Raw genomic sequence first — 20,043 nt, 5'->3', positions numbered from 1 at the left:
TTGGGTGTCATGCTCAAATATCTATGAAGTTATGCATAAATCTATATTTTGCTGTTTTTCTTGTGGAGTTTTGTTCTTAGCTCTTAAAAACTAAGGGTGTATTACTTACCCAGTTTTGTAGTATAAAGAACCAAAGGAATGATCTTTGTTGTCTTGAAAAAATAAGTTTTAAAAGGATGTTCACTAAATACTGTGAAATCATCTACCTAGGAAGCTAGGTTTGAAACTAGACTGTTGCTTCAACTTGCAGATGAAAATGAGAGATTTATGGTTGATTTTCTTAGAGTTTAGCTATGTTAAACTTCATTGTCCATTTTACCTTCACCATTGGTATCATACTACATATTTATAAATTCACCAACATTTCTGTATAAGTATCTGTCATGTTGAGATAACACTGATTTCAGGAGATAACCACAGATACAAACTTCGTAAAGTAGAATGTTATATTTCCAGAATGTGTATTGTTAGCTCAGCCATTTTTTATGGGCTTAGGCTCGATGTAATCAGAGAGATGTAATCAGCATTGGAAAAAAAAGAACATGAGATATGATGAAGGAAAAGTAGCTGCATAACTGGCTGGATATATTTAATACATTAAAAAATAGGGTGCTATGAATACATCTTATTCTGTTAGCCCTGTTTCAGAGATCTGAAAATTGTCAATGCTTTGTCCATTGATACGGATATCCAGGTCAGTCCTGTTTGGGCTCTTAGAGACCAGAGGAGTTGGAAATTCAGGAACAGTCTTATCAAAATTCTCCATCTTGATTTGATACTCACCTTTGGAACCTCGGGTCAACAGAGATGCAAAACAGTGGTGTAACATGATCTCAGAGGGTAGGTAGGATGTCCTCCTTTGGCATATTTCTCCAGTGCCTTCTTGCATTGCTGAGAGGAACACAACTAATTCAAAGTGGGGAGGATTTTCATGCTGGAGCAGAGTAGCCAGAGGACTCGAAGGTATAATGGAGTGATAGTAGGTTAGTGGGAAGATAAAGAATGGACATTCCTCAGAACTGATGCCGTCAAGGTGGAAGTCCACACTGGTTTGGTAGAGTTCTCCATTTTCTCTTTCCTGATAGAGTATAGCTGAGACCCGAACACTGGTTAGAGGGCTAGGTCGAGTATTGGCCACTTGGAAAATAAGATTAGGTTTGCCATCTAAATGAGTCACTACTGCCATGTCAGTGAAGCGAATTGAGAATGCTCGATTTTTTGGGCGGGCGATCTTCGCCACAAAGGCACCTAAATTAGAAACCATTAAGTTTTTTTTTTAGAATGATTATTTTACATGCCAATATGTTTTCTGCATGAGAAGGGTATATCAAATGGGTAATACATTTCTTGGTGCCATGCATTCCAAATAAGTTAGGAATTGAACTCATTAATTTGGATAGTCTTATTTGCCTGAAGAAATTTTGAAAGCGTACATACACTTTTTAAAAAAAAATTATGATTTCAAAATGGATAAGCAAAATTCATTTTGTTACATAGAAATGTAAAACTTTATCCTCTAGTATGTTTTAAAGTCAAAGAATAGTTATTTCCTATATTCCTGCCCTTTTTTTTTAAAAAAAGTGACAAATTCAGTTTAAGTGCAAACAAATTACTTCAAGCCTACATAGAGATTAGATTCAAAGTAGAATGATTTGGGGTGGGGAAGGGACCATAGATACACTAAAGAATTTTTTAACTTTGAAATTTATCCCCATACACATTTTTTCTTTTTTTTAAGAAGACTCTGGCTCTAAGGTTATTTCAGAGCATCTTTCAGGTGCATCCTTCTTGTTCCCACGAGCTATAGATTAAAGCTTCTTAACTGCTTTTGTGCCACAGGTCTTCTTGGCAGGGAGGTTTATGGAATTATGCTTTAAATTCATACAAATAAGATATGTACCAAAAAACCCGAATATATTGAAATCTGGTTGAATATGTTTAAAAAATGTATTATAGTGCTATGTGTGATTTATTAGTACATTAAATAAAAAAATATAGTGGTGGATTTAGTACTGTAATGTTGAAGTATTATAGAGTGAATATGAAAAAATCTGTGATTTCTGTTTGCATCAAAGTTGTTACTGATTTTTGTTGCCTATATTTATAATCAAAGGAAATACAAAATTTCAGTTAGGAGTTAGTGAAAAAAGATGCAAGTTTTTCTTACCTAAGTTCACAGATCCTCTAAATTTTATCTAATGACTAATCCAGTGTATGAACTCTTATTGTAAAGGTTAACTGATTTGTTACAGGTTGTGGAGCCACTTGTTGGCATACTGGCACTTCATTCTACATCACCCTGCATATGGCCATTGCTTACCTTCTCAGATTATTACTAGGTAGTGTGTTAAGACCAAGTTTTCTTTCTTTTTTAAAATTTTTTTTACTTGTATATATCACTTATAAAAAGTACATTAGCCCTACTTGTTGCTGCGTTCTAAGCAAAATTTCAAAATCTCTGTGGCTATATTTCTAGAGCATTTTGCTAAGAATGTGTATACTTGTATGTCTATACATACAATGCTGACTTTGGTGCTCTGGACTCACTAGTGTTTAATAAATGTTGAAAAGGTGAACTTAGAGGAGAAAATTCTAGCCAAGTTTAAAATAGCGAATTCTTCCATTAGGTAATATGTCAAAATATGTGCTGATATTTATTCATTTATTTAATGAAATATTTAGCTTCTCTGAAAAGTTTTTCTTAGAGTTGTATTTTTTTTTTTACATAAGATGTTGCTGCAAGTTAGTGTCATAATGGTTCCTTTTTTCTTAAGAAGTTCCAATAGGTAAAATTTAAGTATAGAGACATGCTTCTTATAGTCCCCCCTATCATTTGTCCCTAGATTCTCTTTTCAATCTCAGACATTACCTGCTAACAATGCAAAGAAATGATTCTATAGCACAGTTGCTAATTACTGACTATACCCTTTCTAGAACTTCCATACATTTTTTAAGAACAAAAACAATTACCTGTGATAAAAGCCTCTAGCATGAGGCCTAGGAGCATTTGTATGGCAAGGAGGGCGATTGCACTTGGACAGTCACCACTGGGGAACATGGTACCATAACCAATTGTGAGTTGTGTCTCCAGGGAGAAGGAGAACGCAGCTGTGAAACTGGTGATGTACTTGACACAGATAGTGTGGTTTTCAGGTGGGGCATCATGATCTAGTTCCAGATCGCCATTCATCTCAGCTAGCACATACCAGAGCACTGCAAAGACAAGCCAGTGGACAACAAAAGAAGCAGAAAAGACCAACATCATCCAGCGCCAGCGCATGTCCATTAGGATTCCCCAAGCATCTCGAAGATAGACAAGACCTCTTTGAGCGCCATCCATTTGAAGTGTGCTGTGGCCATCCTTGGTGACCATCCTTCGGTATCTCTGATTTAGGAGAGGAGCATTAACCTTGCAATTGCTGCCATCCATCTCAGGCTGTAAATCTTTGAAATCAAAGGATTTACAGTTAATGTTAATACATTCTGAGACCTCATTCACTATGTAATTTCTTTGGAATGCTTTCTTGACTGTTGGACAGGCTTTTCCAATCTGACACTGTCTCTTTTCATAAAGTGGCTAATAATGGTTTGCCTTAGGACCATGGTCAGCAAACTGCGGCTCGCGAGCCACATGCGGCTCTTTGGCCCCTTGAATATGGCTCTTCCACAAAATACCACGGCCTGGGTGAGTCTATTTTGTAGAAGTGGCGTTAGAAGAAGTTTAAGTTTAAAAAATTTGGCTCTCAAAAGAAATTTCAGTCATTGTACTGTTGATATTTGGCTCTGTTGACTAATGAGTTTGCTGACCACTGCCTTAGGATATCTCGTATTGTTTCCTACCTAGAATGACTGTTAAAATATTGTTTGGCGTTTTAACATTTTCAAGTATATTTTAAAATTTCTGAAGGTTAGGATTATGGTTCATGGCTTATTGACACCCCTGTATCTGTCTTTCTTGCACAAGTCCAGACATTGAGTATTTATTAACTTGACTAAACATTATGTGTAAATAAAAACTTTACATAATTATTTAATGATTTATAATTATGGAAAACTCATAATTATAAGAAATGTTAAATATATATGTTTCTCTGTGAAAATAAATAGAAATCATTTAGAAGTGTAAATAATAGAAATCATTTAGAAGTTAAACTGTCTACAAATGTGTTGACACCAAACTTAGTGCTAGGACAAGACTAAACTTTTAACTTTTAAAGTCATAGTTCTAATATATGCTTATTAGTTAGTTATTTAAAGTTTTATTTGTTTTTGCCACTTTGCGGCCATCTTCATGGACTCTTCTTTCCTGGCTGATTAATTGATGCCCTCTTAAAATATTCTCAATGCTGATTAGATCATAGGGTAGAGAATTATTTTCTTGCCAAAATAGGGAATTCTAGGTAGAGATTCCTAGATAATATTAATTTTGAAAGTAAATAAAGCTTCAAGTTTAATGAACTAAAATAATCATTAGTACATCAAATGGCAATTTTAAAAAGATAATATAGTTAGTTTTTAGCTGTAAACAGTATTTATGAGTGGTTACTCTTTTCTCTGTGTGGTGAGTAGAAATACACTGTGTGTTTTCTATGTGACCATCTTTGCATCTTGAGACTTGTGTAGAGGCTACCAGGAACTGAATGGGAAATGCTGCTTTGCTCCTTGAATACTCCTCTCTTCTTTGCTATAGTTCAGTAGTAGGTATTATATTTGACTTCTTTCTTTGCTTTTTCCTTTAGAAGTAGATGCCCTTGGAAGAATTGCAAGGCACTGTCATTCCTATCTTTTGAAGGACAGTGCTGCTTAAGTGGACTAGAGGCATATATACTACTAGACTTAGCTTGTTGCTTAGGTTTACTGGATCCTTCCTATCCTGTGTTGTTGGAATTGAACATTGCCCAGCTGGGTATATACTTTCTCTTTTGTCTTGAGGCTAATTTATCGTTTATTGGTGATATTAAAGTCAGTCTCTTGTATTTTTTCCAGATTTTAGTTACTGATGAAACACTAAAATGATTGATAAACTTATTTAGATTAGATAGCCATTTCAGTTTCATATTATAAACTTTTAAAAAACTTAGGGCATTAATGTTTTATAATTTTTTATTCTCAACAAGTTGTTATTATCATTTTACTTAGTATATATTTTTTCCTTGCCACAGCTATTTAATGACTCATTTTGCTAGATTCTTTAAATGTTTTAGGAGACCCGCTCTCTGCCTTTTTGGAAATAATACAACAACCGTAAATAGGCACTCTGCTACAGGCTTTTGTATTGCATTATCTCTAATTCTTTGGTATCTGAGCAAAATAGACATTATTATCCCATTTTTCAGGTGAAGTCACCAAGGAGCAGGCTGATAAAAGAAATGTACACAGGCAGATGGGGGCCTTGGATTATTTGAATTATTAACCAAATCTGTCTAATTTCACAGCTGGTTAATTTTTTTTTTTCTTTTTTAACTACAAGAAGATCTCTATTTAGAAAGTTTGGTGAAATAAAAGTCTTTCCTAAGTTAATTGGTATTACATTCACAAAAAGTCTGACAGCAGATGTTTTAGTATCTTTAGTAGATGCTCTTTTTGTCCCCTTAACTGTCTCAGCTATCTATTTTAAACCATTGTTAACTTTTTACATGATCTTTGACAGTAATGATTAATAATATTAGCTAATATATATGGTTTGTTGTGTGCCCGGAATCATACCAAACACTTCACATGTATTAACTTATATGAATCCAATAGCCAATCCCTGGCCAGAGTAACTTCTCTGGGTGGGGAATGCCCAGTCTGTGGGCCATGTAAGCCCTGCGAAGTCATTTGGTCTGGTCCTGCCAAGGCATTAGGGGTGAGTTAATTAAATGTTTGACCAAATAAGTATTATTTGCTTTACCGTAATTAATAATGTTTTTGACTTTCACAGTAAAAGTACCATTAGTATGCTCATTTTACAGATAATGAAACTAAGGCACAGTGAGTTTCCTAAGATCACCACGGTAGTAAGTAATGGTGAATCCCATACCAAGTCCATAGTTCAGAGTTAGTGCTATATTGCCTCTTTGGCCCTGGTTAGCCTTCATAAAGAAACACAATGTTTTATTTGACAAATTTTGAGCCACTACAGAATATTTGTTTTTCAGTAATGTTTGCTTAGGTTCAGACCTATGATTTGCAGGCAAAAAATATATTTTCATTTAAGGAAGACACATTGCAAGATTTGTATATTAGTACAATCAGAATTACTACATAGTCAGTCTAGGGTTCTGCAGACTAGTAGAATTAAAGCAAAACGTGGAGAGGAGAGTTTTTATATGGCATTGCCAAATTTGTATTTTGCCAGATGAGAAAATAATTTTAAAAATATATTATAATTTTATGAAAGACATTTTGACACTTGAAGAATGTCAGAACCACTGCATGGTTCTGTATCATCCATGGCATTGTCCTTTACTGTTTCTTACTTCCTGCCTGTGTGAAAATGCCCATCACGGGACTTTACACTAGTGCTTATTCCACTTTGGGAACCACTGATTGCTTTTTGTTTCACAGTTAATTTCTGGGTAGGGAGAAATCTACATGATTCTTCTTGATTTTCTTAAAAAAATTTTTACTTTTTTTTTAATTCAGAGAGGAAGGGAGAGGGAGAGAGGAATAGAAACATCAATGATGAGAGAGAATCATTGATCAGTTGCCTCCTGCACACCCTACACTGAGGATCAAGCCCACAACATGGGCATGTGCCCTGACTGGGAATTGAACCAAGACTTCCTAGTTCATAGGTCGATGCTCAACCACTAAGCCATGCAGGCCAAGCAGTTCTTTTTGATTTTCAACCTGCTTTGTTAAGTTCTAAAATGCATTACCTGGGAGATAGCCTTTCTATACATACTATAGCTAACAATTATTCTCATTTGGGCCTTTTCAGGATTGTTACTTATGGCACTCATGCTCTAGGCCAGTGGTGGGGAACACCCAGTCTGTGGGCCATGTAAGCCCTGCGAAGTCATTTGGTCTGGTCCTGCCAAGGCATTAGGGGTGAGTTAATTAAATGTTTGACCAAATAAAGCAGGCTAATTTTTAAGTTGATAATTTTGTATGGCCCACGAATGATGTTATAAATATCCAAATGGCCCTTGGCAGAAAAGTTTCCTGCCCCTGCTCTAGGCTTTTATAATTTTATTTTTTCTCTCTTGCAGCTAAATAACTATACATACATTGAAAAACCTTTGGACAGGAAAGTCAAAAAGCTAATATCAAAGCAGCAAAGCAATCTTGCTAGATCTTGTTCAGATCGTGTTGCGGAGTGGAATAGTTGAGAGAAGTAAGATTTTCATTCCTGCCTAACAGATTACCCTGTATGACTCCATTCTTTGGACTCATGTATTCACTAAATGTAGTACAAGGAAGACAAGGTGGGGAATCTAGCTGGCCAGTTTCTGGCTGTGTTGATTACATAGCTGTGTCAGTGTGGGAAAGCCACCCAATTCCCTTGGCCAGGCTTCTTTATATTAAAAAGGGAAAGAGAAGAGGGTATTAAATAACATGATACTTAAAAACCTACATGTTTGTAAATTTATTACCATTTCCCTCAGCTGATAGGTTTTCTCTATTCGTGTCTGATGGATAGATGTTATGTTTATGCTATTCCAAGTAATTTTCATATCCCTATAGGCACACAAATGTGTTTTTAAAATTTTATTTTTAAATTATAGTTGACATACAATATTATATTAGCTTTAGGTATACAACATAGTGATTAGACATTTATATACCTTACAAAGTGATGATCACAATAAGGTTAGTAACCATCTGTCACCCACCATACATCATTATTACAGTATTATTGACTACAGTATATTCCCTATGCTGCGTATTATATCCCCATGACTAATTTTGTAATTGGCAGTTTGTACTTCTTAATCTCTTCACCTTTTTTGCCCATTTCCCCCACATGCTTCCCTCCTGGAAACCATCAGTTTGTTCTCTATATCTATGAATTTGTTTGTTTGTTTTAATTATATTTATCTTGGTTTGTATTCTTGATCCCAGTAGACAGTAGAATTGAAGATTGGGAAGGTTTGCTTGTATTGCTGTCTGTGGGCTATAAAATTTTTGCCCACTTATAAACTCTTTGGTGGAAAAAACAGTACTTTATATAAATGATAGTTTGGCTGCTTCATTGGTCATCAAAATAATGGATTTATTCTACTCATTAGATTGTAGCTTTAATAACTGTCTTTTATTAACATGTTGTAATATAGTAGTATAGTTCCTGTTAAACAGTGTAGATGCAGGCTATAACAACAAATGTTAAATGATTACAGTATTACTATGTGTTTGTTCACATCTGGTATAAACACTTTAAGACCTTATAGGGAGTCTTAAAATTGTCTTTCCTGTCCCTCCATAATTAGGGCAAACAGTGTGAGTTCTAACTCTATTATATAAGCTCTGAGAGTCTTTTAAATTCTTATTTGCAGAAACATCTACTTCCAGTAATCCATGCTTTTAAAACATGGATTGAAAAGTTAAAAACAAAGTTTTTCTTTTTGTCATTTGTTTTTATATGCTCATTTGGGGTTCTTTAATCCCTTTCAAAAGAAAAAGATACATTTTGTTAAAAGTTGCTAAAAAAATTTCTAGGGTTTTTCCTCTTCTACTCATTTCTATATTATAATGGAGAATTATTACACATTTAATAAAACAATTAAGAAAATTTACAGTAATGCTTTCAGTAGGATCCATTATTCCATTTCAAAAATTTAAGGAAAAAGAATAAATAACCTTAATGTATGTTTTAAAACTCTTGGCAATATCTAGTTCTGTCCCTATTTGCCAGATTTTCTTTCTCTGTTCCCCTTTAAAGAAAGAAATAAGAATGAATATTATTTCATGTACTCACCAGTTTTTTGCTGGGTCAGACTATATGCACAGGTAGGTCTTGAGGAAACTTAAAGTCAGCCTTTTTGATGAGGTAATTTACAAGTTAGTTTGTAGATTCTCTTCTTGGACTGGGTTTACAGTTCACATTCCTCTGTTTATAATGTCGTGGGGGTTGGTTTCAGCTGAAGCTGATGTGATTGGTCACTTAGTCTGCAGGGGGGCCAATTAGTTCTGATCATGTGGAAAAGAATGCTGGTTTATTAGGAGGTCTTTCTTTACTCAACACAAACCTTAACAACTCTGGTTAAAGCCTCCAGAACTGACTTGGAGAAGGGGTGCATTTTTTCCCTCTAATCTGGACCAGTTTTTAGTAAGTTTGCATAATCTTACTTAAGAATTTATTTAAAAGTTCAAAGGGATAAAATTCCCTGCAAGATTTCCTTGCAGACGTCTTTCCTTATATAGCATGTTGAAGTGTGAGGTATTTCCTTTACTAATCATTTTTCCTCTCCATTTCTTTGGGGAAGATATCCTTGGATAGGGACTTTTAGGTATGAACTAATGAATTTATTTTTACCAGTTTTCATATACCATCTCATCAGAATGGCTGTCACTAACTCTAGAACTAGTAATAAAGGTAATTTAGTTACCTGAAAACTTTTTTGGGTGTGGCAAGGAGGCAGACTTTTTTTTTTTTAAGGCTATGTACAGAGACCTTGAATAAGAATAAACTTTTTTGGTACATTGTACTTATCTTTAAAAAACACATCTGTGTGAAAAAACTGAAAAGTTGTCTTAAGGCATGCTTTAGTGATGTTTAGGAGATGTTTCCCTGAGAAATATGATGACATGCAAATCATAGTATTCAGAGTTCAGAAAATTTAATTTAACATCTATATAATGTTTAACTGGAAACATCTGTGAGATTTAAACCTTAAAATAAGCTGTGGGATGGCTTTGTATAATATAATACCTTACTGAGCAATACTTTTCTCCACCTCCATTAGCTGCTGATTTTAAAACTTTGATCAAATGTCACATGTAAGAGGATCTTAGAAACAAAGGCTGCGATTATTCAAAGTAAAATCATGGAAGGCCTGCTGGGAAAATTAATAATGTAGACCAATATAATGCTACTTAGAAAGTGAAATCCGCCTTTGTAGATTCCTTTCTCGCTCCTCACAACTAAAAAAATATATTAATTCCTTCTTTGTTTTATTAATGCCAAACATTTCAATACAAGTTCAGACACAGCATTGGAAACTTATGACCTTCAGAACTAGAGAAGGTAAAAGCATAAAGGAATGACTTGTGATGTGATGTTGGTTTCCTGCCTGTGCTGGTAGGAATTATACTGTATATCAATTTCCAGTTAATGGTGGTTTTTTTTTTTTTTTTTGGGGGGGGGGGTGAGGTAAGCCACAGTAAATACAGTGTAACATTGCCTTTCAAAAAGCAGAAGTATTGGAGTGTAATCTGCCATGTGTCTTGAATAGACATTATAGCAAGCAAGATAGTTAAGGATTTTACCAAACTTAGAAGCCTCTTTCCATAATAAAGGGGTGAGCAAAAGTAGGTTTACAGTTGTTTATTTGGAGAATGATACAACAATTAATAATAACACAAGAACGAACTTGTGTATACTCACAAATATACACCTACTTTTCCCACCCCTGTATTGAGGCAAAAATGATTTGGCAAAATGATCATCAAGAACTGTCTCAAGTGAAAAAGTGTACTAGTTTTTGGATTTTTATAATTTGAAAGTTTGCTATGGTCTATACACGGTGATTCCTAATTGTTAACTGTATGGATAATGTAGATCAGCTTTGGAGTTCTACTCAGGAGCACAGCACTCCCATTATAATAGCCTGAGCAGTTAAATTCATTTCTGGTTGAGTTGCCAGATTAGCTGAGATGAAACTGATTTTGGAACAGATGATATGCCAGTTTCATTCTAATACACAGGGCCCTCCCATCTAAACAGAATTAGTGATTTTGATTGGAGATAGCTCTGAAACATCTGTGAATGAACATAAATGCTAGATATCTGTTCATTTATTTTTTTTATTCAAAATTTTAATGATTAAGTAAGGTGCCAAGACCAGGTAGGTTAGTCTTTTTTTTTTTTTTTATATATTTTATTGATTTTTCACAGAGAGGAAGAGAGAGGGATAGAGAGCTAGAAACATCGACGATAGAGAAACATCGACCAGCTGCCTCCCGCACAACCCCCACCGGAATGTGCTCACAACCAAGGCACATGCCCTTGACCGAAACCGAACCCGGGACCCCTCAGTCCGCAGGCCGATGCTCCATCCACCGAGCCAAACTGGTTTCGGCGGTTATTCTTTATTAAATTCAGTTCTCTGTCCCTGAAGGTGTTGGATTTTTTTTTTTTTTTTCCATTTTGGCAGAAGTAATTCAGTGTATAATCACAAACTGTGCCACCTTGTACTTGAAAACAACAAAACCTTTAGTGGAGTGCAGTGTCCTGCCTGTGTGCAAATAATTTCCCAACTTCAAAACTTTAGCCCTGGCTCCAATGTTCTTTCTTACATAGTGCACTTAGCTTTCTTTAACAGGTGCCTCTTGTCTTTCCAGTTCTGCATTCGAGCTCACCTTCTGATTGTCTTTCCCAGATATTTTAGGCAGTGTCTGCGTGTACACCAGCAGGGGACTAAGCAAGAAGATTTTAGGGATATGGAACATATTCAAACCACATGAGATGCCTTTTCAAAGAGATTCTGATAATGCTGCCGCCCCTCCTGTTTCTTCCTTCCAGCCAGGAGCTGCTGTGTTTCCAGGACTCATGTTAACCAGTGAAGCAGATTGTTTCCTTTCGGGGGTTAGGATGGGAAAAAAGTTGCAAACCTCTGGATATAGAATTTATATCCATTCTAGCCACCATGAGTTTTGTTTATAAGTAATTGTGAGGGGAAAAAAGTAGATACTAACACCTGAGTGGGATTCCCTTTCACTGTTTATCTAGCATTAGAAAATATTTTTAGTGTTGATCAGAGAATATATATCTGAATAGAGGAATACAAAGTTACTTGCTAGAAAAATTTGCACATAAACAAGCTTCAAAGTCTGTCCCATAATTCCACTTTTGCTTTTGGAGTTTGGGCACTTGTAAGTTCCAAGTCTCACAGCTGTAGATTTTGTTGGCTGAGAGCCTCCTTGCTCCATCTGAAGTTTTCCATAAACACCATGTTTGGCTGTGTGTCAAACATGCACACAGGTGCCCTTTTACTGCTCTTTCTCCTTAGAAAGTCCACTCAATTAGACCAGACTAAAACCAATAGTGTGTTTTAATTTTATTTTATTTTTAGAAGAATCCTGTTGAGAATACTTTAAGACAGAAACGAGTATTCATTGCCATTGGGGAAACTATTTAGAAATGAAGTACCTTTGTATTTTAGCACCTTTTATACATCTTGAATTACTGTGATGTAAGAACAAACATGTATTACACAATATAGTTTGCTCACAAAAATGGTTGTGTTTGTTATGTAACAAAAAATATACATTTTAAATTTGTGTTTACCTTTTTTCGAAGTCATAGATACCCTTGTGACTCAAAAACCTTAGACCCTTTTCCCTGAAAAAAGAAAAAACGTGCTAGCGCATATGTGCTTTCTGTTCAAGGATTCATAGCCCCGAGCTCATTTACTGACTCTAACTTAGAAATACTTGGTTCAGGCATTAATTTTCAAATTATTCAATTGCATTTACTTTAAAATCACCTTGTTTAAAAATTAATCTGTTAAGATTTTAAAAAGAAGCCAACTAAAATATTCGGTTACTCAATTTTGTCATAATGCTGATGTTATAAAAGGAGGAAGACTTTGATTTTAAATGCTAAGAAAGGCCATGTTGGTGCCCCTCACTCATTTTAGCCCTGGTCACTATGGAATCCTAGAATACTTTAGACATGAAAGGAACTTTAGATATTATCTTATAAGTTGCCCATTAATGACTTTAATATTTATCCTTAATTTAAAGTTATATCAGTAATATACAGGGATGGGCAAAAATAGGTTTATCATTGTGAGTACACAAACAGAGTTAATAAAGCTGTTGTAATAATCATAACCTGCATGTCTTTTTCCATCCCTACTTTTGTCCACCCTTGTACAAATATATTTATTTTTTTAACTCAAATTATACAGATGTTCTCTCTGACACCTCCACTCTCCACCCAGATTTATACAAGTACAAGTCTGTTGTAATCATTTAGGGTATAAAGGATTTATTTTAATGTTTTAGGTCAATTTTTGTGTACAGTGTAATTTTTAGTTGTATTAGCAGTAATTGGAAAGTATATTTTAATTTCTTAAAATATGTTTTTATTGATTTTTAGTGAGATAGGAAGGGAGAAGGAATCTCTCTTAATATCCAATGAAAGAAGTTAGAGAGAGAGAAATACCAATGAGAGAGAAAATATCGTCGATCAACTGCCTCTTGCATGTCCCCTACTGGGTACCGAGCCTGCAAACCCGGGCATGTGTCCTGACTGGGAATCGAACCGGTGGCCTCTTGGTTTCTGGGTTGACGCTCAACTGCTGAGCCACACCGGCCGGACTGGAAAGTATATTTTATTAGATGGTGGTTGAAATTATTTTTCCTTTCAAAATAATTTCTAGAGTGAAGTTTTTACATTGAATAAGTTGGTCTTAATATTTTTTCAGAGGTATATATTATTTCTGCTAGAACATTTAATAAGTTTAGTTCCATCTTCCCCCTTTTAGAGATGTTGTCTGTCCCCACGATGTTCCATGAATGGCGTGTTTATTGCCCTTTTAGAGTTTATTAGATTTAGATCCAAGATATTTCTCTTCCTACTTTAGTTTTTCTAGAATTTCTGGCTGCTTCTGATGGGTTTAATTTGTGAGTAAACCCTGGATTAGGAGTTTGACACCTATGTTCTATTTCTGATTTGGTCACTACTCAGCTATGTGACTTTGGGAAACTCCCTACAGGTATTCTTTTCTTTTAGGAATAATAGAGATGACAATGTTTGACTTAAACTCTTGTGTTTACTTATAAGGATCATATAAGACACATCAGTGTATTTTGTAAACTGTAATGTATCAAGTCATTTATTTACTGTGTGTTCTTGGACTGTAGACCTGGAGGCTAGGTGCTATGTCTAAGTCTCTTCTTTATTTTCAGTCCTGTATCTTCAGTTGTGTTTGTCCACAGAGAAGGTACTCATATTAATGTTTATGGAGGTTTAAGTAAAACACACAAAAAATGGTAAAGTAGTACTATTTCTCTGGGAAAATATTTGGTACTACTTACTGAAGTTGAATATACCTATGACACGGCAATTTCACTACTAGGTAAATACCAACAGAATGCAAACATATGCTCATCAAATTTTATATCCATGAATGTTCATAACAGCACAATTCATAATAGCAAAAAAACTAGAAACAACCCAAATCAGCAGTACAGAAGAGTAATATATTATGGTCTGTTTATACAGTGAGATCCTTTACAGCTTTTTAATTTTAAAAAGCTTCTGTTGTCTGTAGCATTGTGGATGAATCTCTCTTAATGTCCAATGAAAGAAGCTAGACATTAACGAATATTCTATTTTTATAAAATGTTTAAAGACAGGCAAAATTAATTTTGGGGTATAGAAATCAAGCTAGTGCATAATTTGGGAAGAACTAACTGGGATGATTGGGAGGAGATGAAGACTTTTGAGAGTTCCTGATATTCTTTTGCTTTTTAAAAATCTTAGTTGGCAGTTATGTGGATATATTTGCTTTTTGAAAACCCTTTCAGTTGTACATTTATGATGTGTGTACTTTTTGATAAGAATGTTATTCTTCAATAATAAGTTTTTTAAAAAAGATAGGGGGAAGAGATAAGTGGAGTCCATTTAAAAGTTCTTGAATCTTTTTCACCCTTCTCTTTTGAAAATGACAGTGATCCCTGAAGGTGGAAATCCACCTACCTTGCACTTACATATGGGATTGGTTTGGCATGTCAGAATTATATTATTCTGGCTTTCTTTTGTTTACCAGAAAAGTTGTCACATAGATCTTTCTATTGCTGTTAGTCCTTATGTAATATTTGATATACCAAAAAAGTGTAATACAGTTTTTAGGAGTTATTTTGTGGAAACAGGCACTCTGTAACAAAATCTGAATTCCTTTGTTATGAATTTTTCTAACTAGATTAGGCTAATGTTTATGTACTAGTAAAATCAGGTGGTTTCACTGAGACACTTGTACATACAGACCCTCTTTCAAATTAGGAGTTGGGTCTTCTTTACTCAAGGTATAGAGATCAGAATTAGAGTCAGAATTTAAAAACAGGTCTAGCCCTAGCCGGTTTGGCTCAGTGGGTAGAGCATCGGCCTGCGGACTGAAAGGTCCCGGGTTCAATTCTGGTCAAGGACACATGCCCAGGTTGCGGGCTCGATCCCCAGTGGGGGGCGTGCAGGAGGCAGCTGATCAATGATTCTCTCATCATTGATGTTTCTCTCTCTCTCTCTCCCTCTCTGATTAAAAAAAAGTAAAAATAAAATCAGGTCTAGTGATTCCCAGATCTCCTTTTTTTTTTTTTTTTTTGTAGTGTGCTTTAAAATTTCCCCCTCAAATCCATTTTGGTACAAGAAATGGCATAAATAACCATTAAACTTTATGTGATACAGGTTTCCCTACAGGTTGAGAATTACAAGATAGTTTATAGTAAGTAGAAAAGCTATATTTTTTTCGTCCTGTCGTTTCCCTACTTTTTTTTTTTTTTACCTATTCTGTCTTTATATTTTTCTTATTCCTAGATACTAATATGAAAAGTATATGTAGGACTTGACAGTTACAGAGGTAAAGAAGCTGTTAGTTTAGAAAAAAGTGCAAACAAACAATTCACATAAAAGGAAATAAAGTCAGTAAATATGAAAAATTCCTATTTGAGCCACATTAGCATATCATTTTACAGCTATTTTGGAGAAGAAATAGTTAAAAAAAAAAGAAGAACACATATATACACAAGCTCTGGCTGGGTGGCTCAGTTGGTAATGTTTTGCCTAGCAAATAATTGTACACCCATTCCAAGTTATTTTATCCTTTAAAATAATCTTAATTCTTTAAGAATAATATCTGATAGAACCTAACAACCATTTGGGCAAATAGGATGTTGAATCTTAATCTGAATGCACTATAAGAGGATGACCAAAAATGAAATTTCTTCATTTTCAGAGGCCACTGTACAGTACTTCCCTCTCCCCCCCGCTTTTAATATGGTTCAATGAAAAGAATTGAGGTTGTCACTGAGAGAATATATAACTCTTAAGGTTATAAACTGAGGACATCTGTGTATGTTCTGGATTTTCTTTTTTTTAAATATATTTTATTGATTTTTTTATAGAGAGGAAGGGAGAGGGATAGAGAGTTAGAAACATCCATGAGAGAGAAACATCCATGAGCTGCCTCCTGCACACCCCCTACAGAGGATGTGTCTGCAACCAAGGTACATGCCCTTGACCGGAATTGAACCTGGGAACCTTCAGTCCACAGGCCAACGCTCTATCCACTGAGCCAAACCAGTTAGGGCTATGTTCTGGATTTTCAACTGAATTTCAGATTTTATGTAATCTGTTGTGAATTATATATGTTAGCGCTCGTGGGATGGTGCTAAGAATTTGTTTGCACAATTTAGAATTGTCTTGTCTTTTGAAAGTACCAATTTAGTTTATTTAGTATTGTCTTTTATCCCTAATGTAGGTCTTGAATTGCATCAGGTTAGTCATAGCTTGGCTTTGAATTCTGTTCAAAAGCAATTTATTGTATGTCTTGTAATGTACTAGGTGCTAGAATAAATGAAATATTATATATAGCTCATGGTCTCTACTTTTGTGTTTACAATCTGTTTTGGACATTTACAGTTATCTTGTTTGGGCAGAATCACCAGTAGAAGTTGATGAAATTAAGTTATAACATATAATTAAAAATATTATATGACTTAAAAAGAACACCTATGTGCTTGTTAAGGAAGGATTGCCAAGATGCACAGTTCATGCAAACAGCAAGGGTATAACACAATATGCATAACATTCTGAGGGGGTTGGTATGTAGTGTGAATGAGGGATCTGTATATATGTGCAAAAGTATAGCTGTGGACAGTTTGGGGAACACTTTATAAGAAACTTGAGGGAGGGGTCTCATGTAGGGGAAGGTTGATTTACTTTTCATTGCATGCCCCTCTTTTTAATGCATGTATTTATTTTTGTTTAAGAAATATTTGCCCAGTCTATGAACATTCAGCTTTAAGAAATGTGCCTAATAATCTATGCATATATCCACAGTTATTTTATTTACACTGCCTAAACATTGAAATGGACACATTTGCAGAAAAGCTTTTTTTGAGCAGTCAAGTCTGTTTTCAGAATTCCCACTGGCTGAGGCTCATGTTTCTTATTTTCTTTACAGGGAGACCAAACTTTGAGGAAGGTGGACCAACATCAGTGGGGAGGAAGCATGAATTTATACGATCAGAAAGTGACAATTGGCGTATTTTTAGAGAAGAACAAAATGGAGAAGATGAAGATGGAGGTTGGCGATTAGCTGGATCAAGAAGGGATGGAGAGAGGTGGCGGCCTCATAGTCCTGGTAAGAATTCTGTTTAGGATTTGGTGGAAATTGTTAGGGAGTTAGTGGAAAAGATAAACTGGTTTAAAAAAAAAAATGGAGTCGTGATTTATGTCATCACACTCAGTCTTAGTATTACAAAAATTTCAACATAAAAATACTCCAGATCTATTTATTTGATTAAATCACTCTTATTTTTCTGGGGCAAATAATGTGGTTTCACAGGAAGCATTTTCCCTTAACTGCACAACTGTGAGAGGGTTTCATTTGTTTCTGTTTAAATCTCTCAGTCCTTTTTCATCACGCTTTAAAACGTAATAAATGTATTATTAGGGACATTTAGGGACATGTGCTCCCCCTAAATTTTTTTTTCTCCCTGTGCAAGAAAGGATTTATTCTTTGAAATTTTTTTTGTCCTGCAAATGTGTTTATGCTTATTTGAAGAATAAACTTTAAACCCAGGTCAAAACATCAAAAGTTCATTCTTTTGTCCCTCTAATTTTAAAAAAAAGGAGAGAGAATAGTAGTGATTAGTGGCTTTATAAGTTCTTCTGTTTGACTCCTAAGAATGCTTCCAACTGTTCTTCCCTGACATTAGATATGCTGGTAACTGAAGACACTGGTGCTTTGTGTCAGAGTTCATCCGCTGCCAAAGTGCTGATTCCACACCTCATGATAATCAGATGCCACTGTAGTTTGAATCTTGGGGTCATGCAGAACTGAAGCATACAAAGACCGTGTACATGTCTTTTGAATTTCACATGCATAACATAATATTTTATTAACCATATGCCAAGAGAGCTTACCTGTAATAGAGGACATTATAATAATGTAAATTGTTTCCATTTACTTTTTAAAATCAAGTAGCAAAACCACTAGTCTTGATCTAAGTGAATATTCTAACAGGCATGTAGAGTGCTTTATGGAGTTGTGTGGGTAGGTAGAAACTTGACGAAGTCAATCTTTGGATAAAGTTGGGATGCTACACCCCAGCTCTTCATGACCTCTTGGGTGCATTTTCTGTCATCAGTGGGCATTGTTTACATCATAGTTTTCTAGGCACTTCTCATCAGTCTGTGTCCTGGGCAACCAAATGTTACTGTTCTATTCAGGGCATAACTGCATTTTGTGCTGAGCTTGCCTGTTAGCAGAGGGTTTGTAGACTATGTTCCCAACAAGCATTCAGTGAGAATGAACAGGATCTGGGCTGAGCGAGAAGAAAAATTCCAGCTGATCAAAAACAAACAAGGTGAATGTTTTGGAAGATGAACAGTGTTTCTGAGCTCGAAAGAATGATGTTGATTCTATTAAAGGGAGTTGAACAAAGTAAAATTTTAGTGTTATATTCTACCATCAAATCTCCTCAACCAATAACTTAGATTTTGAATATATATTGTCTTTTTCTAAATCTTTCTCCTAATATTTGACTTTCACATTAGTTTTATTTGTAATTAACTTGACAGTTTTCCAAAAATTTTTATTTATATATTTTTAAAATATAGTTTGGGGGATATAAAGATTTTGGGTCAAAAACAAAACAAAACAACCACTCTATGCATTTAAAAAAATGAATAGTATCACTTTTTCAAACCAGCATATTAAATCTGATTATATCAATTGTAAGTTACTCTTAACATTTCTTGTATTTTAGTTAATCTTTCATTAAGATTTGATTAAAATTTTAAATATAATGATTTTGACTTATTTTATCTTGTGAAAATACTATCAAATTAGTTCTAACGGAAGGTCTTTAAAGCATTGGTTAGTCTTAAGCTATAGATGTACCTTATCTGCTATATTAACTTTCATGAATAAAATGTTTTTTTACTATTGATAAGACAACAACATTATGGAATCTAGTTTTATTAACGTAGGGTGCACAACTGGATATGTGTGGAGATGGTGCATTAGGCCAGCTAAGCATTCACTCTGAGAGCTGAACGTAGGAAACACAGTAAGAGGGAAATGTGAGCCAGAGACCTGGAAGCATATTCCTGTCATGGTGCATATTTACAGACAGTTTAGAAATGACAGCAGTAGACAGAGTGCTCTGGAAATCAGCATTTGATTATGAACACATCTTCTGAGCAATGACTATAGGTTTACATTTAAGCGATCTGGGTGTAAAATTCCTTCATTTTCATAGAAGGTCATAAATAGTGTTTTGCTTTAAGTAAAGGGTGGGAAATGTGGAATAATGTTGTCTTACCATTTTGTGAGTGGCTTACAGAATGCTACCCATATTTGGCATTTTAACATTTTGCCCTTTGGTTTTCAGTTTGAGTTTTAGATTGCTAGGTTTAGCAAATTAAGCCTCAATGGTAAGAACATTTTGCTTTGGCCTCATTTTTTGTGTGTATCTCCCACAGAGAAAGCAGTCAAGGATAGAAAATTCTAATATGTTAAAAACTGCTCCCCCCTCCCCCTTTTTTTTTTTCTTTAACTCTCTTAGACCCAGGTTTGTCAGACTTTACCAAGGTTTCCCATTCTTTTTTAGAAAAATATGTTTCAACTAGGATCTTTTATTTTTAGGCATTCTTATTCTGCTGGA

At 34.9% G+C, this 20,043-nt stretch overlaps 2 protein-coding genes across 8 annotated transcripts in view; one reads left to right on the top strand and one right to left on the bottom strand.

The window, feature by feature from the left end:
• The window catches only part of GIGYF2 (GRB10 interacting GYF protein 2), a 123,698-nt gene that overhangs the window by 58,629 nt on the left and 45,026 nt on the right, over nt 1–20,043 (top strand). For 5 of the 7 annotated variants that reach the window (XM_028140572.2, XM_028140570.2, XM_028140569.2 and 2 more), the window contains exon 10: nt 17,334–17,513. In XM_028140572.2, the coding sequence (XP_027996373.2) occupies nt 17,334–17,513 (180 nt within the window). Of the gene's footprint in view, nt 1–17,333; nt 17,514–18,237; nt 18,742–20,043 lie in introns of those variants that run through there. The other 2 variants (XM_028140578.2, XM_028140576.2) reach the window with 1 other exon arrangement.
• On the bottom strand, nt 626–3,430 carry KCNJ13 (potassium inwardly rectifying channel subfamily J member 13). The gene is made up of 2 exons (XM_008138409.3): nt 2,971–3,430; nt 626–1,248 (listed from the first exon to the last, which is right to left on the bottom strand). Exons 1-2 carry the CDS (start codon nt 3,428–3,430, stop codon nt 626–628), a joined length of 1,083 nt encoding a protein of 360 aa, XP_008136631.1.

The sequence above is a fragment of the Eptesicus fuscus genome, chromosome 11, assembly GCF_027574615.1.
Source record: "Eptesicus fuscus isolate TK198812 chromosome 11, DD_ASM_mEF_20220401, whole genome shotgun sequence".
NCBI classification, from domain to species: domain Eukaryota; kingdom Metazoa; phylum Chordata; class Mammalia; order Chiroptera; family Vespertilionidae; genus Eptesicus; species Eptesicus fuscus.
This window is presented reverse-complemented; position numbering and strand designations above follow the sequence as displayed.

Coding starts and splice junctions, on each gene's coding strand:
- KCNJ13 (XM_008138409.3), bottom strand. CDS start 3,430: ATGGATGGCAGCAATTGCAAGGTTAATGCTCCTCTCCTAAATCAGAGA. Junction 1,249..2,970: donor GCTAGAGGCTTTTATCACAG/GTAATTGTTTTT, acceptor TTTCTAATTTAG/GTGCCTTTGTGGCGAAGATC.